At 42.1% G+C, this 21328-nt stretch overlaps 1 protein-coding gene across 2 annotated transcripts in view; it reads right to left on the bottom strand.

Moving 5' to 3' along the window:
• GRIN2B (glutamate ionotropic receptor NMDA type subunit 2B) overlaps positions 1–21328 on the bottom strand; it is a 214490-nt gene that overhangs the window by 168992 nt on the left and 24170 nt on the right. Inside the window, exon 2 of one of the 2 annotated variants that reach the window (XM_018080833.3) lies at positions 9347–9775. In XM_018080833.3, the coding sequence (XP_017936322.1) occupies positions 9347–9757 (411 nt within the window). In that variant the 5' untranslated portion in view covers positions 9758–9775. Of the gene's footprint in view, positions 1–9346; positions 9793–21328 lie in introns of those variants that run through there. The other variant, XM_018080832.2, reaches the window with a different exon arrangement.

Here is a 21328-nt window from a genome sequence, read left to right as displayed (position 1 = left end):
TCCTGGCTGGATCCCACCAGGACTCCACAGGAGAGCTCCAGCTCCAGCATGGCCTGCGCAGCCCCCAGGGCCAGATTTAGTTCTGAAGCAAAGTTTTCAAAGACAAGTTCTTTTCAAGATACGTGGCAAACATCTAAAAAGACTTCAGGTATATCCACAGTTTCTCATGCTTATAACAAGACCAGACTTGGGGCAGCCTATGCAGTGGTAGCAAAAGAACATCTCTGGTTACAAGCTCTTCCCTACCAGATACCCCCTCTCCAGACCTGTGTCCTTGCTCATGATCATCAGGCAGAACCTTTGGAGGGAAAGGTGCCAGCACTTGCAACACAGATAAATCATGTATCTTCCTGTGCCACATATTCAGAGAGAGATGTTTTATTTTCCAAATAAATAGAAAAATAAATTAATCAGCTTGAGGCATACACCTGGCATAGGAAACTTTACTCAAACAGTCATAGTCTGGCAAAATTACAGGAAACCCCCAAGAGATCTTATAATGGGGAATGATGGGCAAGCTTACAATAGAGGGTACTATCAGCCCTGCATAAAATGAGTTCTCCGGCATGCTGCAGCTATTCAGCCACTACCTCTAATGGGGGTTATGGCTTCTCCTCTTGGAGTTCAGATTTTCATATCAAGCATTGTATTTACTTCAGCTAGAAAAACGCATTAATTGTTCCCTAGCAATTAAGTAGCCTTTGCCTTTTGTAGAGCTCAAAGTACTTTACAAAAACATTGTTATGGTCTTCTTGCAAAGGGCAAATTGTTGTAGAGCAATTGCCTTAAAGTCATGTTTTATAGCAGAGCTGCAGTGAGGACTCGGGTTTATCAGGACTGCTAGATTCTGCTGGCACCCTTTAGATCAGTCCTTCTCACTGTGTGTGCCTGCCTTTTTTACTTTTTTGCCTAGCCACCCTTAAACTCTCCATGTGCTTCGTTCCTTCTTCCCCCTTCCTCTGAAACATACATTTCTTGTTATCATCAGGAACTTCACAGATATACAGCTAGAAGCTATTGCCAAAACACAGAGAAAAACTGCCTCGACGGAGTCTCCAGGACACATTTTTTCCCCTCACTCTCAGAACCTATTTTTTTCTTTTTTTTTTTAATTTTCTCCCCATGATCCTATGTTCAGGAGAAGTTTTGCTGTCTTTCATCTCATTCATTCTCTTTCTCCTTTGCTGTATCTATATAACATGTTCTCCAGCACTTAATTCAGTTCTGCTTGAAAACAGCTGAAGAAATATGGTTTCCACACTCTTCCCTAAGAAGTCTAGAGCACTTTTTAATAAATCTCAGTGTCTGAGCCTTTTCCTTGATACACATATATATAATTTAATATTATCATTTAATGTATCATAATACATCATTTAACATATTTCCTTAACTTTATCCTGTCATTCCTACTGCTACTTCTGGCAGCTACACCAACCATTTTTTTCTCTAATCTTACTCTACCTCTATTCATTGAGTATATAAATCATACCCTGACTCATTGTTCAGTCCATCTACAATGCACACATACAGCTGTTACACTCTTTCTTCATATATTGGCTCCTCCACATCCTTAAGAGTCACAGACTACAATTTTACCTTTTTCTGTACTCAGTTTTTTCCAGTCTGTGTATATATACTTCCCTTAAGTTCCCTCATAATCCATCCCCTCCAAACTTGGTTAATGAGGCAAATAAAAGGCAAAGAGAATAAGAGATTCCCTGGAAAGAATTGGTTCTCTCTGTCCTGCGGTTACTGGGGAATGACACATGGATCTAAAGCAGCAGCACTGGGCAATTTCACACTCTGTGTTTTTAATTTCATTTTGAGGCCAGTTTAGGGCAGGGACAAATTTGAGTGTAATTAATTTAGATTTTGTGAGACAAGTAACTGCTTGAGGTTGTAATAAAGGACTGCCTGTCCAGATTGAAGAAACTAATCTCCTTGTCCGGCTGGGGATGGCACAAATTGATTTAAGACTTTTGTGTTGGGTTTTTTGTTTTGAGGAAAGGGGTTGTAATAGTAATTACAAATAACTATGGGTCAGATCTCATCAAGCTTCCAGATTTTCTTTAGGTAAGTGTTTACAGATTTGGAGATCTAACTAAACATCATTAGTGTAAAAATCAAGGTTAGAAATCTAGCAAGAAAGAACTTTTTCACAGAAGCCCTATTACTTGCCAGATCCAAGCCAGGTGGAAATCAATATTTTCCTCACTTCAGTAGTTCTATTTCCAGGCAAAGAATGACAACACTGCATTTAAACAATGGTAGTAATAAGGTTAATTCAGCTTCTCTTTACCTCAGGTAGGTTGCAGCAGTTGCGTGCAGAGCTAGGGAAGGAAAGGTCTTTTGTCCCTCAAAAGAAAACATCACTATAACAACAGAAGAAAACTAACACTCTGTACTCCTGGAAGAAGAATCCTATGACCCAAAACAAAACAGTTTATAAATAACTGCAAAAGGCTGATGTAAGAGAATCAGACTTCAGTTTTGCTTAACATTTCTTGTCTGAGACAACTTCTGCTAAGGGAAGGCACCTCTGGGAAGCCATCTTCTCCTTCAGCACGGCCTCTGCCCAAAAGCATCCAGGGCACCTTAGCAGGGTATGAGTCTCACCAGGGCACCCCAGGTTTTCTCCTTCCCAATTCTGTGATGGTCAAGCTCAGATGACATCTTCAAGCATCAGGTGTACAAGGCTCAGGACAGATATGAAGTGCATCCAGTATAAATTATTAGAGGGGGAAAAATTGATGGAGATATTTAATGGAAAGTTACATTGCATAAGACTTTTGTTTTGGTTATTTGGGTTTTTTAAAGGTGCTTTCTTGTTTCTTCTAAGGGATAAAATTAAAAAAAAAAAAGGAATCAAACTCCACTTTTTTCCCTGAGACTCTTGAAAAGAATACCCCAAAAGAAGGGAAGACCTTGAAATGGGGTTCCTCCCAAGAAAATTGGAGATAAAATAGAGGGAAGCTTTAAAAAAAAACAAAAGCAAAACAAACCAAAAAAAAAACCACACCAAAACAAAAAATCCAGATTATTTTAATAGGATAATTAATAAAAGAAATTATACATTTCTTTGAAAAGTCATTTTTTCATTTAAATAATACTGCTGAGAGTACTTGAGCTCTTGTTTAGAAAATGAGAGTTAACATTGAAGGATTTAATGGCCCTAGGGAGAGGTTAAAGCTCTTAAAAGTTCATTTCCAGGTTTCTGAATACCTGAGGGATTTTAAATGCTGTGATTTCTTTCTAAAGTAATAAAAATTGTTCTAGGGAAACTCTCAGGTGTTAAACTTCACAAAAATATGCTACCTATATTCCCTTTCTTTACATGAAAAAAAGTCATTTTGTATGTATATTGTCTATATCTCTGTGACCTACCTTTTATTCTCCCCCCTCAACTTTTGCAGTAAATTCATAATTTGAGAATACATGATATTTAGTTCATTATTTGTGAGCTACACAGAGCTTTCATTTGGCAGCAAAAGCAAACTGAGTACCAAATGAAGTGTATTAATCATGTCCTCAATAAAAATTATTAAAAGCTTGAAGGGAAACTGCCAATTTCTTTTTATTTTATTTTTTAACATCAAACTTGTCTTTGCTAATTATTAGATTAGTTTAAGAAACATTTAAACTATTACTGTCATCAAATGCAGTTTCAGAGAAATGAAAATGCTTTGTGAACTTACAGGAATTGCATATAAATTTGTCTGGAGGGAAAAAAGGGAAAGAAATCTTTCAATGTCCGCAGATCAAAATGTGTGTTCTTCTCCCTTCTAAGCAACATTTTTTTTTTTTGAATTTATTTTACTTCAGTTCATATAATCTGTTCAAAGGGAACTTTATCTTTTTTTTTTTTTTAACTGAATTTCCTTCACACAAGGGCTCAAAAAATTTCAGATGTCATCCCTAATGGAAATGAAACAAATTTACATCCAAAAAATGAGGTTTGCATTCCCCATGCATGCCTATTATTTAACCTTTGGAAACCTGAGAGTGAAAGTGCTTTCCTTTTAATTACAGATGTTCTGCTTTTAGCAGCACTGTCCCAGTGTCTTTGACTTTGTCCTGGTTTCAGTGTGTATCTAGGTGCTCATCTTATCCAACTAATTTTGGCTTTCCTGTATCTGCAGCATCACTTTGCTGCACTCTGACCAACAGGTACTCTTTTTCCCTGGTGCTTTACACCTATTGTCCAAGTTGGGACTTGCTCCCCACCAAAATACCAAGGAAATCACTGCTGCAGCAGCATGGCCCAAGCATGGAGCAATCATAGCAGCCGTCAGCATTGAAAGGGAGAGAGACAACATTTCTTGGAAGCCTCACAGAAAAGAAAAACAGAGTGGAGAGGGATTTCTGAAGTGGGGATGAAAAGGCAGAGAAAACATTGCAGCTTTGGTATAAACGGGAAAAAAGAACAAGGTAGGGGAGGGAATAACAGAAAAATCAGCTCCGTGCTCTGTGAAAAAAAGGAAGGAGAATCTGGCCTAGAACAGATCACATCTTAGATTTCAGGTTAGTTTCATGCAGTTTTTATACAAATTTTATTACTGGCACAGCCCAGCTCAACAGATCATTCTTTCCTACCATTTTATTTCCATCAATATGCTGATGCATACTGCACGTATCCCTGTGTGGGCAAGCCCTGGAGAAAACAGCAAGGGATGCAGAGACAGAGAAGAATGATTTTCACCTGGGAAAACATAACCATCCTCTTCTTCCAATATTTTTCCTGTGCTGCCTGTGCACCCTTGTGTTACTATAACACTTCATAGGACAAGAGGCTTTGGCAAAATAACGCGACTGTGGAGAAATAGGAAAGCACAGTTCCGGCAAAAATGATGGTCACCAGCTGTGCTATAAGAGAACCCAAGGCATTTTCTGCTCTTACCTTTTCTGCATTCATTATCACCAAGTTGACTTTTTCTGTTATTTTAAAACAAATAAATATTTCTATCATTACAAAATGGATCAGTCAGCCAATGGTGTGGTCACTTTTTAGGCAAGGAGCTAAATCTTTTCCAACACAGTAAGTTATTTAAATCTGAATAACAATTCATCCTTCTCTTGAGATACCTATAAATGTATATCTGTTAGTTTTGTGGTTTTTTTTTTTTTTTTTTTTGACTGCTCCTTTACCTCCTAGTTCTGGGAAGAAGGGATTTTAGGGAATATTGAAATTACAGTGAAGAAAAGCCCGGTCCAGACTGCCAGTCTCAGGACTGCAAACACAAGATATTTGTTTGTATGGTTATCGGAACTGAAGTTTGGTTTGCAGCCTTGAAGGTTTACTTTCACCATCAGCCTCTTAACATAGAGCATCCTCATACAATTGAATTTCTGCTTTCAAAACAACTGGGGAGAAATAAGACATTATTTTAAACACTGGAATGGGAGCAGATATGCTTATTGGTCAAAAAGGCATTGCAGTCCTCTGGACAATACAAACTAATGCTTAAAATCGGGTAATACAAAAAGTAAGGTCATTGTGGCAACATCAGGCAAACTAAAGAGACCAGCAAGCTTCCACAAGCAAAGTTATTCTACCACAAAAACCTAACACTGGTACTGGTGCACATTTCTCTCCTCTCCATTTCATCTATTTTGGATTAAACAGAGATCATCAGTGACCAGTGCTCTTCCCTTCCTCATCACAGGTCCAGGTAAGACGATGTTATCACCCTAATCCTTTTCAAGGTGTCGGCACCAAAACAAGGAAGAAGTGCTTCCTTACAGGGCCAAAACAGCATGAGCACTCTTCTATCCTGCCGCAGAGCTACAGGCCCTGCTCCTCTGAGAGGAACTAACGTGGGGGCTATTGGATCCCCTCAGCCATCACTCCTAGGCCATCCAGTCCCCACAAAATGACTGCTGTACTTCACTGTGTTTGGCATCACTGCTGGCATGCTTATCAGGGACTAAAGGACCTTAACTGGCTATGACACAACTCTCACCCGGCAAAGTGGTCTCTCCAGAGCTCAAGTGAGGCACATCATGTATCTGTACTTCACCATTTTCCTGGAACTGAACCCAGATCACAGTGTGCACACAGATCATCTGGTCATTTTCTTCTTATGCCAAATTAGGCAGAAATTAAATGTAACACTCCGTAGCAGTTAAGCAGGTGGAATTAGAGACATGAACACTGAGTAAAACAGCAAAAACATATACAAATTCCTCTATACCTATTTTTCAGAGAAAAAAAGGCAAAACACCAGGAAAACAAAAATACATAAACATTATCTACAAAATGTAATCCAATGCAATATTAAGGAATGTGAGTGTGAACAAAAAGAATCAGGAAAACCAGATGTTACACTTTCAGCAACATACCTCCACCTATGTTACAGGATTCATGGCATTTAACTTGAGGCATCACGAACAAGTTGAGGTACAGCCTTCTTCAGCAAACAGTGGGGAGACACAGGACTGTCCCACGAGCATTTCACTGCACCCTGAGGTGAGTGGGGTGAATTGTCCTCAGGTGGTGCCTCCTTCACCACTGATGCCTAGACCTCTAGCTGGTGGGTAGCAAATTTCCAGACGCATGTTAACTGAGATAAGGCCAGCTTATGGTGCACATCACGCAATATTTCTGGTTTTATATACAGGAGAAAATAAAATTTGGGCTTGAAATCCTCATTTTTTTCTATTTTTTTTTCTTTTTCCCTGCTCTTTTGTGTCTCAATTTACCAGTTGCATGGCACATTACAAAGCCTTTTTTACATGACCCAAATTTCCTTGCAGACACACTTACAAAACCCTCATTGAAGGTGAAACAGAATTTCACATGCTACTCTGGGAAAGGTGGTTTGACTGAGGAGTTTTTGCATTAACCTCCAGAGAAGAGGGGCTTATCTGTCACACTAAGGCATTAGTGGTTTGTAGCGTTCTTTAGGTTTGCATTGGCGCTACTGATCACAAACACTCAGGGAGCATAACGAAGCTGTAAGTGCAGATCTGAACCTGTGAAATGCTGAGCAAGTTCAATCACAGCTGACTGCTGTGGGCGTTGAGGGGATGCTGAAAGAAGCAATCCATGCTTGCAGGATCAAACCTCAGCCACACAACTCATCTGCAAAGAATATGACTAAGAGTCACTAAAAGTAAAGCCTCTGTCAAGGCCCTCTGTGGAAAATGGAATTGCTTAAGGACTTAGCAGGCTGACTTTAGTATTTTTAGTAGAATTTTAGTGTATTTACTCTCTACCATATTTTCATTCAATTCATCAAATAAATATTATCCATTAAAGATTACACACCTGCGGATCAGAAACCGTAAAGGTCAGCCTTTTCAAATTATGTTTAAGAAACCTTGGCCTTTCCTAAAACTGCAGATCTTTGTACATAATCTGCTTCTCCTGTCTGCAAAACTTAAAAAAAAAAAAAGGGGGGGGAGCTTGGTAAAACAGAAATCTCCATTCATAAGGCTTCTACCTTTGAGCTCCCTGTGGGCTGCTTGCCTGCCAGAATGATCTTTAGAAGCAAGCCAGTGGGGTACACAGGGCAGTGGTGGGAGATGCTGCCTTCCCAAGGAGAGACTAGAGACAGGTAGAAAAAAAAAATCTTTTCAAAGTTCAATAGGCCAAATTTCTCTTTGAATTACAGCAGGGTAAATTTGATCTAATCCTGCCAAAGGCAATGGGTTTATGCTGGATTTACACTGCGGGAATCTGAAATCAGAATTTTGCCTGCCATGTTCAAAGTCACAAGGACCTTTTCCCAGTGTCTAGAAGGTCTTGTGTCAGTAACTCTTACACTTGTTCAAAGAGGATGTAAAATGTCACCATAAGTGTGAAATGCAGCACTCAAGAAATGCTTCAGACCCTCTTTTGCACAGAGATTGATAACCATGCAATGCAGCAGGCAGGAGAGCATCAAGATGCAGCATTGCTGTCTGATTGTCCTCCAAGGCAGAAAAGCTTTATTGTAGGTGGAATGTGGCTGCATGACTTTAGCACATGTGCAACTATTCAAGGAGAGAGAGTAAAAAAGGCCCATGATTATTTTATTCAGTGACTATTTCAGTTCAAAGGCTGATATGAGAAAACAATACTGCGTATTAACTGTATGTTATTTGGCAACTGAACAGTTGGTCAAAGAGTGAGAAAATAATTTGTTATCACCTCCAATAGCCTGCACCGGATTATTTATTTGCAAGGTAAATAAAACAGAAAGTGCCTGGATTTCTTTTCCCGCTAGATCTGTTTCTGAGGAAAAGCAACAGTAGCCAGGTTAATTCCCACTCTTCATTCAATTAGACCCGATTCTGCCTAGTTAAATGTCTCAGATTTGTTTAAAAACAACATGTAAAAGAAAAAGGCTGTCAGCTTGTGTCCCTGCTTACTTCTTTGGAAGGCACAAGCATGGGTCAAAAGGGTCTTCTCAATAAAAGGCTTGGCCTTAACTCTCTCTGGCTTCGAGCCTGCAGCGAAAAGGACAGCCAGCTCCTCTCACACATTTCCATGGCCCACAGTAGCCCAGAGGCATGTTAGCCATCTGGCCAAACGCAGACTCAGGTGCTACTTGTTGGGTCCCCTGTTCCTTACAGGAGGAAGACTTCTATCAGGTCCACCTGCACCTCATGGAGGCTCCACTAAGATAACAGTAATCAGTGGTCAAAGATGCTACTCCCTCTACATCTTGCCCTGTTCAAAACCAGTAGGGGAAGGCTTGATTGCGTAGTAATTCCTTAGAAGACTGGCTAGGGCCTGGGAAAACAGTAAAATGTCAATGATATGAAGGAATAAAGTAGTGCAGTGGAAAAAAAGAAAGACTTAGCTGGACTGGTTCAAACTGGTTAGTTGTTTTAGCCAACATCTATTTAACTTCAGGAGCTAATGAACACTTCTGAGAGAGGATGGCTTTATTAAAGATTCAATTATATTCCAATTAAGATGTAAGAGTTGTATTAAATGTCCCTGAAAATACCACAGTGTCCTCCAGCTACATGCAGTAAAAACCCAGGCTAGGATCCCCGGATCTTCTAAGGTAAAACACGGGTAAAAATAAAACCTTTAAAAAGAATTACAATTGTCAGGGGTTCTTTACCCTCCCTAAGGAAGAACAAAAGGGCCAATTCTTTTTCAGCTCTCTTCTACCTGCTCCTTTCCCTCCTCGTTTTTTCTCTGTTGCAGATAATTCCACATGATTAATAGGCTCTTCTCAGTGGTGCTACACACAGTTAGCTCTTTTAATCTCTCTTTGAATCTGAAACTGTCTAATCCCTCAACCCTTCGGCCCCATGAGACAACACCTGAGGATCACAGAATAAGATATTTCTTTCTGGTTTAAGTTTTGATCCACAGGTCTGCAATAGGAGGAAGTTCATTTAAGTTTACCTTATCTGCCATGATCATAGAGGAGCCTCCATGGATGCCCAGGATGGGAGTGAGGGTCTGGGCAGAGATGAAGTCCAGGATCTGGGCAATGGCTTCCTGGTCTGTGTCATCAGCAAATACCACCCCTTGAATCTTCCGATCTGACATGAGGTCACAGATGCGGGTGATGATGCTCTTAGGATCTGTCTCATTCATGGCCACCAGCTCCACCCGAGGCACCACTGAGAGGTGGTGGAAGTCATCTTTCTCGTGGGCATCTTTGATGGCCACTTCGTCTGAGGTGCCCACCAGGATGACTGCAATGCCAATGCTCGGGTGGCTTTTCTGGGCATGGGCCCCGCTCCCTGTTGTTGCAAGGACTGCCAGCACCAGCCAAAACCTCGGAGAGTAGCACTCCACACTGGGCCTCATCTTCGGTTCTTCGACTCCCTGAGTGAGGAAATAAAAAAAGGGAAAGGGGGAAAGTAAAAGAAAGTGATTAATTGACAAGTCAGTCATGCAGTCAGCCTTCAAGGCAGATCCATTGATCTTCCTCAGCCACTAGCTCTCCTCCCAACAATCCTTCTCATCTAATGCCTAGCCCTTTGGCTACATTCAGGGCTCTGTTAAAGTTGGGGGGAGCCCTAGTGTCAGACCAGTCCAGCCTCTACTTCAGACTTTGGAATCACTTAAGAAAACAGCTGTCAACAGAAGATGGGATCATGTCATCTCTCAAGTCCCATGTCACTCTGAGACCCAAGTCAAAAGTGATAGAGAATTGTCCTTTGACAGCTGATCAGCTGACTTTGTGAAATTAATTGCTTATGTCAAGCCCATGTCTGAGTGCTCACCCTCAACACAAAGGAATGACTGGTGCTTGCAATCAGTTTGGGCTTGTGCGGGAGGTACAGGCACGGAGACTGAGGAGAACAGGCAAATAAGGGCCCCCTTTTACTTTCTCATCACAGTCCCTCCAGAATAAAGTGAGGACAAACGGGCAAGGTCATTGGATGTATATGTATGCGTGTACATATGTATCCATTGCATACGACCTTCCTACCACCACCAGGACACACAGAGCTCCAGTCTGTAGTACAGTCAGCTATATGCTTTCCACCAATACAGGGTTCTTTAAAAAAAAAAAAAAAAAAAAAGCCAGGAATACAAAATTTCCCAGTGGTTGGGGCCAAAACTGGATCAATGCAGCGTAGAGAAGACATTCCCTTCAAGCCCATATAACAGCTATTTTTGCGCAGAAGGAGAAATACTTAGAGCTTATGATGGTTCACCCTCAGCTACTACAGCCAGGTATGTTACATCGATCCTTTCCCTGAACACATCCACTTTATTTTGCAACAGTAGGAACAGCAAAATCCAATGAGGTCATCTCTCCAGCCCCTGCCTGAGCAGGACAGCTCCCAGAGGGATTGTTCCTAGTTCTTTCTTTATTTACTCTCATTTTAACAATAGTTTGCATTTCCACAGCACTTTTCATCCTCAAGGCACTTTACAAACATTAACAAACTAATTTTTACAGCACCTATGCGGTGTAAAGATCAGAACCCCAGCCCTGGTCTGTGGACAACAGAGCAGTGTCCCCACATTTGCCCACCACCCCTGTGAGAGGTAGCACTGCTTGGTATGCCCACCCAGGGCCATGTTCATGTCCCAAGGAGATTTCAGGCATTTCAAACTAAAGAAGACTTTTCCCCAGGGCAAAATGTCCTGCTCGGCCACTCACGCCCACAATTCTGTTCTTCAGCAGCCAGGCACACTTCAAATAAATACACTAGCCCTGCACTTTTTTGCACTGCACCTCTGTTCTTGGGTGTCCAAGAACAGGATCATTTCATACTGTTTGCTGCTACACCTGCCTTTATCACACGAACAGAAAGCCACAGCAGCAGAGACAGTGCTGGCAAAGCTTTGTGGAAGCGGGAAGCCCACAAAACAGCCCTACCTGACACCAGCCATCCATAGGGAAAAGGCACAAGGGGCCAATCTTGCCCTGCCCTGGAGAACACATAGGCTCAGCACCTGCTCCCTCATTGTCATGCTAACCAGAGAGAATGTATCCTGCATTGATATTACCAGATAAATAAGCAGATAATAAAACAGATAATAAATATGCACCAGAGGAACCAAATCCACTTAAGAAGGCTGAAAGGGACCACGGCTGTGAAGCACCGATCGATTCTAAGCTCTGACGGATTCACTTTCCGAGAGATGCTCACAAGGAGAACCAAGAGACTTTGAGAGTTTGGCAAAATGAACAGTTAACTTCATTCCAGCATGACTGTTATCCTCCAATTACGAGTCACTAAATTAGATTCCTTCACAGTGAAATGCAGTCCCCGTTCCTTCAATGCTTTATTAACTTTAATGCACTCTGTACACTCTCTGTCTCTCAGTCTCTTGCTCACTCACTTTAATGCTATATTTGTTCTCTTAAAATATGTCTCCTGCATTGACTCATACAGTATATTACACTTGATTAGGCAATGGCTAGTTGCAATGCCCAGGGAGAAAAGTGTAGGTTTTTCCCAGTCCTTCTCCCACCAGGAATATTTAACAGGGCCTTCCAACCCAGGGCTCAGATAGCATTCATGCAGAAGCTATACAGGCAATCATGGCAGCTGTCAGCCTTCACACCCAAGCACAGGCCTCTCCCAGTGGGAAAAATAGCAGCCAAAAAGTCCATCCCCTTCTCTTCACCTGCATCAAAGCCAATAAATCTCTAACATCTATCTCCAAGCAGGATAAGAGAGTCCAGATCCTGAAGAGCACATAGGTGCCAATCTGTTGGGTGCCTAGCTCATGCAATGTGCCCCCCCCCCTCAGGCAGATTTTTCCATTAAACACATGATGGTGTTATCTGTACAGTGCCAGTTCCTAAGCTCTGCCCAGATATGCAGGGAGCAGCCAGGGCTAGAAAGAAGCTAATACAAAGAGGAGGGTGTCTGTGTCTCTATAGCCAAGCCAGCACCTCCAATTTGGATTGTCATCTTTAACCCCCCACCTGGATCAGGCATAGCAATGCTTACGTAGCCTGTGTTGTACCAACCAAGACATCTATCTCGCCCTCTCTCACTCATACATAACATTACTGTCATGCTCATAATGTCTTTCAGGTGCTCCAGGGGCCATCCATGTGCCACAGATCAGTGTCCCTCTGAGGGAATAACAGGTACCAGATCCAGGCTGGACTCCCTTGTATGATGGGACACAGGGATGTGATAAGGCAGGATAACGTCAATAAATTACACACAACTCAGAGCTGAGTGTGGTTTCTACCATCCAGCTCCCATAAGGCAGCAGCAGGGTCACAGCATGGAGTTGAGCATGAGTTGCAGCATGGAGAGACTGCAACAGGGGTGCTCATGGAGTTACTGTCCCTTCCCTCCTTGGGGCTGACTTCTGTTCCTGAGCAGTAGCCACTCTGCACATGTCTGCTCACACGCAGGTGGTGGCTCTTAGAGAAAGGGACAAACATCGCAGCACAAACCTCATCTCACTTTCCTCCCCTGGTCTGGCTCACTACAAGCCCCTTTTGAATGTGTGCTAATAGAGGCAAGGGAAGGGTGAATGACTATAGACTTATTATCAGATTAAGGTGACCCCAGAACTATCCTGAAAATGTGTTTCTGCATACACAGGAACAAGTTTTGTCCATTAATTTCTATGGTGTTTGAATGCAAACATTCAAGGCATCCAACCAAGGAAGCACTGGAGGCAGCACATGGACCTCCTCCTGAGTGGGTTCTTGTTCCCAGTGAAGAAGAGGAATGAAGAAATTCACACATGAAGAAATTCATAAGCACCAGACAAGGCTGCAGCTGTAAAACAGGACATTTACCCTTTCTGTTTCAAGCAACTTTAATAATTTTACAGTATAATTTCACCAGTCAAGAATGATTACTAAAACATGCAGGGATATTTTATTACAAAGTATTTTACATGAGCAGGATTTTCCCTTGGTGGTGGTGTGGGGCAACACAGTGAAGTCTTTTCTGCGATTTTGGCACTCCAAAACAATTTAGCAAATCCCAGACTCCAGACTGCTAAGTAAAATCCCTTACACAGTACTCCACACTATTATGTTGTCTCTTACTCCCTAGAAAAAAATATATGGGAGGGCCATTAGATGAAGTGGTTTTACAGACATATCTATATTTAGGTATAAACATGCCAGTAAAACCATTATACCTCTATAATCTCGTTTAACTTACCAGTAAAACATACGCACCATTGTAGAGGAATGCAGCATCTACTTACTGCAGAGCAATGTTACACAATCACTTTCAAAACGGGAAGGGAAAGCTAACTTCTTCAATTGAAAATGCAAGAAAAATGTAGGTAGTCAGTAATTATTCAGATTGGAATTTAGCCAGGATCAAAGGTTAGATTGCTTAAAAATATCACGAGAACCTTATTTGACACTGCACTTTTATGTGGATCAGACCTAAGATAAGTATTAATAGAAAATTATTAGGCTGCACAGGCAAAATACAGCTCAGCATTAAGAGATATTTCTGGATGATATTTCAAAATACAGAAAGTACACAGACCAGTCACTTTGCATTCAACCAGGCTAACTGTAAACAGACTACTACTCAAGCAGCGTACAGCACAGCCAGCCAATCGTCATGTCAGGTAAAGAAACTGAGGCAGAATATGGGCTGGTCACAAGATTTTGGGGGCATTTCTGTTGTGTGCTGATGCTGGTATCTCCTGCTGCAATTGTGCCACCCAGGTAGCCTGGTACAATAGCCCCTAGGGAGCTGTCTCCAAGCTCAAGACAGCAAGAGGAAAGGAAGTCTGCAGTCCCAGACAGAAAGCTGTCTTGAAGGCAGATTTCCTAATTAAGAGGAAGATAATGCTTGGGACAGGAGGCTGAACAATGGCACTAGCCACCAGTAAAAGGAACTTTGCAGGGACATTGGCTCCATACAGAGAAAGAAAAGCATCACCTGCCTCCAGCCTCCCCTTCCAATACTTCCCTGGAGGGCCACAGGGAAGTTCCTCTCCCAGTTCTTTCTGGGTCCCATTACTACCTAGAGACAGATGTCCTGCCAGCCCCAGTGTTAAACATCAACATTATCATACCCTTTGGTATTTGTTCATATTTGACAGCATCTTAATTCACACTGCCTTCATTTCTCTGACAGTTTGAGAAGTATCAGACAATGAATCCAAAAGCAATGTTTCAGGTCCTTGTTGTGGGTAGGAAGAAATCCACCTCACCTGTGAAATATTCTACAAAGCTGGAACGTGTTTTTTTCCCCATCAGGGAACAGCGACTGCACTAGAAGCAGTTGTAGGGAAGTTAACGTTGCCTAGATGTGCTACTGGGTTGTCCATCAAAGAAATACAAGTATGTCTAGACCAAAGAAGAACACCATTTCTGTGTTTACCAATGGCAGAACTCAGTGTTTGCCAATGACAGAAGACTGGTGACTATTTGATCTTTTTGTCTACTACCTACCTTATGGCAAACTGCAGGAGCTAAGACCCATGCAAAAAAAACCAGACCGGACAGACTGCAACCTCAGAAACTGTTATTCTTAAGAGCTAGAGTTTAAAGCTATAAATCACACCACAATTTACACCTATGTTTCTCTAACTCCCTGATTTTTGGGGACCCAATTTCAGCTTAGGAGAGCCTCCCATTCTCATGGCTACTGCCGTCTCTGCAATCTAGACTTGCTGCATATCGTATATCTCTGAAGAAGCATTCCTCCTCTTCTAACACTGCTTTAACCGTTATCCTACCACACCTTCAGCTTAGGTTATTTGTACCTTGGCAACTCTTGTGCTGCTGTTTCCCATATTACTTCTTACTACGTTGGTGACATAAGTGTCCATAAATCTTCTTCTGGCTCACAGCCCTGTTGCTCCAGGAATTTTGTCAACAGACACAAAGAAGAGGAGGATGGATCTGGGGCACGATAGATGTGTCTTATAAGCGTCTGCACACTTCAGGTGTTGATAAACAGAATGAATGATGCTGCAGGAAAATCTCCATGCGTTCAGAACATAAAAGACAGCAGAGACTAGAGACAATAGAAAGCACCATACACAGTGGTGAATGCAACAGTCCAGCACCAAAACGGTTCATTACGGTGACCCTGAGTAAACAGACTCACAAGGGCATTTCAGTAGTTTTAGATTAAAACTGGTGTGGTTTAGTTTATTTTAACTAGCTTTGAACATCACTTATATTATCATTCTAATATAAAAATGTTCCTATGACAGTGGTAGAAACATTTCTCTGAGGCCTTTTGGGCAGGTCTTCTTTCTTCTCTTCACAATCCCTCCCTCTCCAACATGTACCTTTGTCCATGCCTGTAAAGTCCTACAGATTCATTTCTATCTAACTTACAAAACGTTTCCAATTTTCCCTTACTTCTCCCAAGTCAGTGTTGTTCTTTTGGGGAATGCATCACACACCCCCAATTAAAGCCTTCGAAGCCCTTGGAGCTCTCTCATTAACTCACTGTTAGCTTTCTTTCCGTAGACACTGGGTGGAAAGTAGCACATATGTTTACTTCTATTCTCTATTTATTTTCTTCAAAACTGTTCTTTCTTTATTAATCCAGGTACAAACTCCTCCCTGACTTGAGGCAGTGTCAGATACATCAGAGGCTAGTTTGCCTCTGTCTATCCAACAGGTGTATCCAGGAATAAGGTGAAAAAGTGTTTCCCCTTTTCTACCCCACACAAAGGAGAAGAGCAATTTTCTCCCTGCACTTAAGGCAGTACAAAACCCGCTTTGATCATCAATTAGACCCATATCATTCCCAACAGATGAAGAACTATGTCTCATTATTGTAAGCTTGCCCAAGGGTAAGTTCCCAGTGTCCTTCCCACTTCCTCCCACCCACATATTTTACATATCACGGGTGATAGCTGACACAGCTACAGCCTGCGAGCTTCTGTTGAGCCCAATACCAAATGATTCATAGAAATCAAAAATTAAAATCCTCTGTTTAATAGTCTTGCCTTTCCTCAGTCACTTCAGGATTACTGTCAACCGCACCTGCTTAGCATACTACCTGCTCTGAAATGACACAAACAATAGGATTACCACTGCTAGGAGACAACTCTAAGGCTCACGTTTAGAAATATTTCCCTAAACAGCCTAAATTTTCCCTTTGCTCAGCTATCCTGCAACTTTAATAGTATCTTCTTCACTCAGCCTAAACAATTTCTCCCTCTCGACTCACCGTTTCCTCTGTGAAAATGCTTGTAGGTGGTTATCTGATCACCCCTTGAGACTTTCCTCTACTGCAGCAGAAGTTCAGCTTGTGTTTATCGCTCCTCATAAGTTGAGTCCCCTTGGATTCTCATCAGAATGAGCAATGAAGGTAACGGCTGGGCGGCAGAGAGGAGTCTGACCTGCTTATCCAGGCTGGCACACACGTGCAGAGCTGCGGGACTCAGTGTCACACACACAAAAGCCATTAAGCAAGACAGCAGGTCAGTCTGGCATTACCCAGTGCCAACTTCTAAATGCCAGAGCATAAAGGCTTGGCACGGCCACTGCTCTCTGCAAGCCTGGCTTGCAGAGCCAGGCTGGAGCCACCATTCCCCTGCCAGGATCTCATCCTCCCCCCAGCATCCTGCTTAGAGAAGTTTAGAGGGATGAGACAGGTCCTCCCTGCCAGGGACTGTAATATCCTCACCACCTGGAGGGTTGGATTGCCACAGCTGTCACTCTGCTTGTTCTGTTTGAAACAAGGGGTTCAAAGCTTACAAGGCATGCACCATTTCCCACTTCCCACTGTAATCTGCCCCATCTCAGAACTGGATCCAGGCTCAGAGCAAGACCATCCAAATCAAAGGACATGTTGCTGTGTGCGAGGCCCCTCCACAGGGATTTCAGCATGGCTCAAAGCAGCTTTGCCTCCTGAAGTGCAAGACTCAGTTTAAACAGGAGCAGAATGCTGCACAGAGCAACATCGGGTTTGCCTGTTAAATAGAACTGAAACGCTTTGGAAATCCATGAGGCAATCCCTTCCTTCCCTTCTTAATTCTCCACTTCCAGTTTTCATTTCCAAGCAGGAATCAACAGCACATTAATAACATGAGAATATTAAAGACTGCAATTTCCAAAAGCTAGGGATTTAAATACTTCCAATCCATTAATATCCATGAGAAACACATGTTTAACTTCACATGGATGGTTTAGAGAAGTGTATCCTTGGCATTTCTTATTATTTGATGTATTAACTTGAGGTTTTCTGTTCAACCTTAATCAACTGTGCATTTTGTGCATTGACAGATTGATACATTGGATTTCAAAATTTAAAAATCATGGAGAACTTTTCCATCGGCGGAAGGACTTTCCTGTTCCCCAGACTCTCTCATGCACCTCACTCAGTACCTGTTTGTTCCCTGTGTTCTTTCCTTAAAGGGAAAACACAGAGCAGGCAGGCGAGTCTGCACTGTCTCCTGAAGGCAGATGCCAAGTTCTACACCAGAATCCCAAGATCCCCATTTAAGTAACCAAGATCCCCATTGGTTACTCAAAGTCTCACATCAAGAGACAGTCCTTAATTGTTTGGATGCTGTATGTAAACACTGTAGAAGCCAAATCACAAAGGTTTCTTGAGACATACCGTAAGTCAGAAATAAAATATGGTATGTCTTTTTTTAAGGCTGAAATTCAGTGATTTCTTCTTATACAAGAATCCCAAAAAGGGCATCTGAATCAGAAGAAGACAGCCTCAAACTACACATGCACTTTGGACATAGTCATCCAGTTTGCTGCCAATCTCCTCAGATATAATATATGACATGGGATGCAGCTTTAAAAGTTGCCGTAGCAATGCCATGATGAGCGAAGGTGGTGCATATTTTCTCCTAGCTTGTCCTTGTTGCATGGTTTCCAAGACTGAGATGTGCACCCATGAAGATCTTCCTTAAGGGATAGCCAGTTTTATGTTTTAAACAGCCCTAAAGCAGATACCAGAGTTCACCAGGTCTGATCATACTCTCATAAAGGTGTTACAGACAGCAGAAATGGCAGAGAAGGTGTCTCAATGCCTGAAACACCAAGATGTGATGAGGACACAAGAGTTGCTGAGTGGAGGCAGCAGGGTGAAGAGAGAGATGCATCCTGTGAGCTGGTTCAGGACCAAGCTGCAGTGCTACAGACACTGACGGGCCATGTTTCACAAACTGCCAGCATCCCTCAGGAGCCTCATGGCCTCTTGATTTCCAGTGGTATGTAGCATTTTGGAAAATGAGGTTTAATCACCAAGGGACCCTGTGACAACACCAGCCTTGCTCATTAAATGAGACAGGGAACTAATCTGGAAGTGAAAGGGATGAAGACATGGTTTTAGCATGGGGAAAGAGGAAGCCACAGCCATTGAAGCCAAGAGAGGTCAAAAGAAGGTTCTGGTCAGGCCACTAGAAATGATGGATGACTTCCCAGAAAATTTTTATTTGAGTCTCCTTCCTTGCAACTTTCAGTCCCTTTATCCCTCCATTTTCCTCACTCTGATTCTTGGTAAAGGACTTTTATGTTCCTGTTATCATTACTTACTGAAAAACAAAACTAAATCTACCCAGGAGAATTAACAAGGGAAACAAAATGTGTAACACATATAAGAGTGCCAATTCAAGATGTTTGGATCTCTATACTTCCAACCCAGAAGCATTCCAAAAAAACACTTACCCCTTTAGAAAAACTTGATCCTTACAAAAAATACTAAAGCCAGGATAAAGAGAAAATTGACAACTGTAAATCAGAAATTTTTTTTGGTGGTCTCATTTTTCTTCTTCTTTCCCTCTTTCTTCTTTCCACTGAACACTCTTCTCTTTCCCTAACTTTCTCTCCCTGAGTTCAATGACCAGTAAGATACCAGTCATCAAGCAGCTGGATACAATATGCTTTCACAGTACATTAGTGCTGTGCACCAGACCATGCTGTGCCTACAATTGTATGACAGGTCAGGGCCAATTCGTCTTACTAAGAACTTCAATCAATAGTGTCCAGAAAGCTCTCCCAGTTGGAGGGACTCAGCCCAGCAACTGCTGACCTCTCCCTCTGCTCAGCACTCGATCATATTTACAGAGCTGCAATGACAGAAAGATACACAGGCAAAGCCGTGTCTGGACTATAGCTGCTGATGCTTCAGGAACAGGGATGGGAAGGCCCAATCCAGTTCAAGCAAACAGATTGTTTGGCTCAGCTGAATAGCAATTCCATGCATTGTCTTCTCTGTTTTCTGTTTTCTCCAGCCTCTCACATTCATTGATGCTGGCCAGTTCAGCCACCATTCCCAGTAGCTCACATAGCTGTTCATTCCTCCTCGTGCCAACCAATGCATACAAGAAAGTACCAGCCTATGTCACCTCCCAGCTCAGCTCTATCATTGGCTTCCTCAGGGTGCAGCTCAGCCCCCTTGGGCCACATCTCATTTACACAGAAGTCACTATAGCTTACATCTGCAGCAGCAAAAAAAGCATTAGTAGCAAGAGTAAGGGAGAACGTGACTGGAATCAGACAATTGTCACAATAGCAACTACCACTAAATAAAAATCAATACTATGGACAAAGTGTAGCCGTGAGTTACTTATGCTTTAAGATCAGTTTACACTTTTAAAACAGCATAAGAGGGCTCAGTATAAAAGAAAATCCAGAATTTCAATATTCCCCATCAACTTCCTTCAAGCTAGAATATATGTCCTACTCTACTACATTTCACAGCTTTCTCCATCCATCATTTACCTCTAATCCATTTTTTGTCCTTCACGGCCCCATTCCTCACTTTAAGTACTGTCATATTTTTGGTCCATCCTTGGTACATCTTAGCTCACTTGTATTCACACTGTTCAGTATCTGGTTTTAAATCTTGAAAGCATGGAGGGAATGAACCACAACCAGTGAAGTCTTGCTCTAATCCCTCATACTACCATCTAAAATCAATAAGCATTTTCTGAAAGTGTAAACACCGTTGTTTTCCTTCTCATTCTTTGCCTTATTCTCTTCATCAGAAAGGCAGAGATGCATCTTCTCTGTTTCATAGAGTTAGAATGTTTAATTATTTATGGTATTTAAAGTACTTTTCACTCTCAAGCGATAGAAGCTACAGGAGCTAAGATTATTATTATTGCTTTCCATTGCACTTACCCGAAGGCAGCAATGTCTTCTTGTGAGATCATACACAACATTACTCACAGGATCCCAAGAGAGTGTATTAAAACCTGTATGTCCAAGATCTTCAGGACAATAAATCCTAGTTTAGCTAGGAATAGAGAGAAAGGAAATCCTGCAATACCACAAATAGTTAGCAGTTTCCAAGCTAATTCCTGATATTTAATATCAACTTTGCCACATTGACTCAAATTGCAAAATATTGCTGATCCATAGTTTGCGATGAAACATGTCACCAACTGCATGTTTGTTAAGCTTACTCTCACAAAAACATCTAAACTCATGACAGATTTCCACCTAGTCCAAAGCTGCTTCTTTGCTTGCAAGGAAGAGCAAGAGCAATGTAGAGTTTTGGGGAGGGAGGTATTGCAGCCAGACAGCCTTCAGGGTCTGGGGTGGAGCTACAGCTCTTCTAAGCACCAGGACCCATCCACCTGGCAATTTCAAGCCAGATTTTGAAATCTTCTATTTCATCAAGAGATCTGCTCTGGCAGTCTGCCACAGATCCAGGGGGTCTGGTTCCAGCTGATCTTGGACAGTGGAAATGTAAAGCCCAACCCCATTTCAATTCACTTGCAGAAACTCAAAATAGGAGATGATCTAGCCACGGGTCTGAAATGGAGGCCCTCAGATCCTGGATTTAAATAGATCTGGGTAGGTGGTTAGACCAGAGTCACCAGGCTTTATAACATGGTCAAAGAGTCCTGGGAGCTCTAGTTCACTCCTAAACAAAAATCCTGGAGCCTGGAGACCCCAACAGTCCTGGTTGGGGCTACAGTGCCAGAGGTGTCAGAAATCTGGGAATCATAGAGAAGTCCTCAGATGTAACTCTGAGG

This window comes from Manacus vitellinus, unplaced genomic scaffold (assembly GCF_001715985.3).
Source record: "Manacus vitellinus isolate BGI_N305 unplaced genomic scaffold, ASM171598v3 scaffold_5_pilon, whole genome shotgun sequence".
NCBI classification, from domain to species: domain Eukaryota; kingdom Metazoa; phylum Chordata; class Aves; order Passeriformes; family Pipridae; genus Manacus; species Manacus vitellinus.
This window is presented reverse-complemented; position numbering and strand designations above follow the sequence as displayed.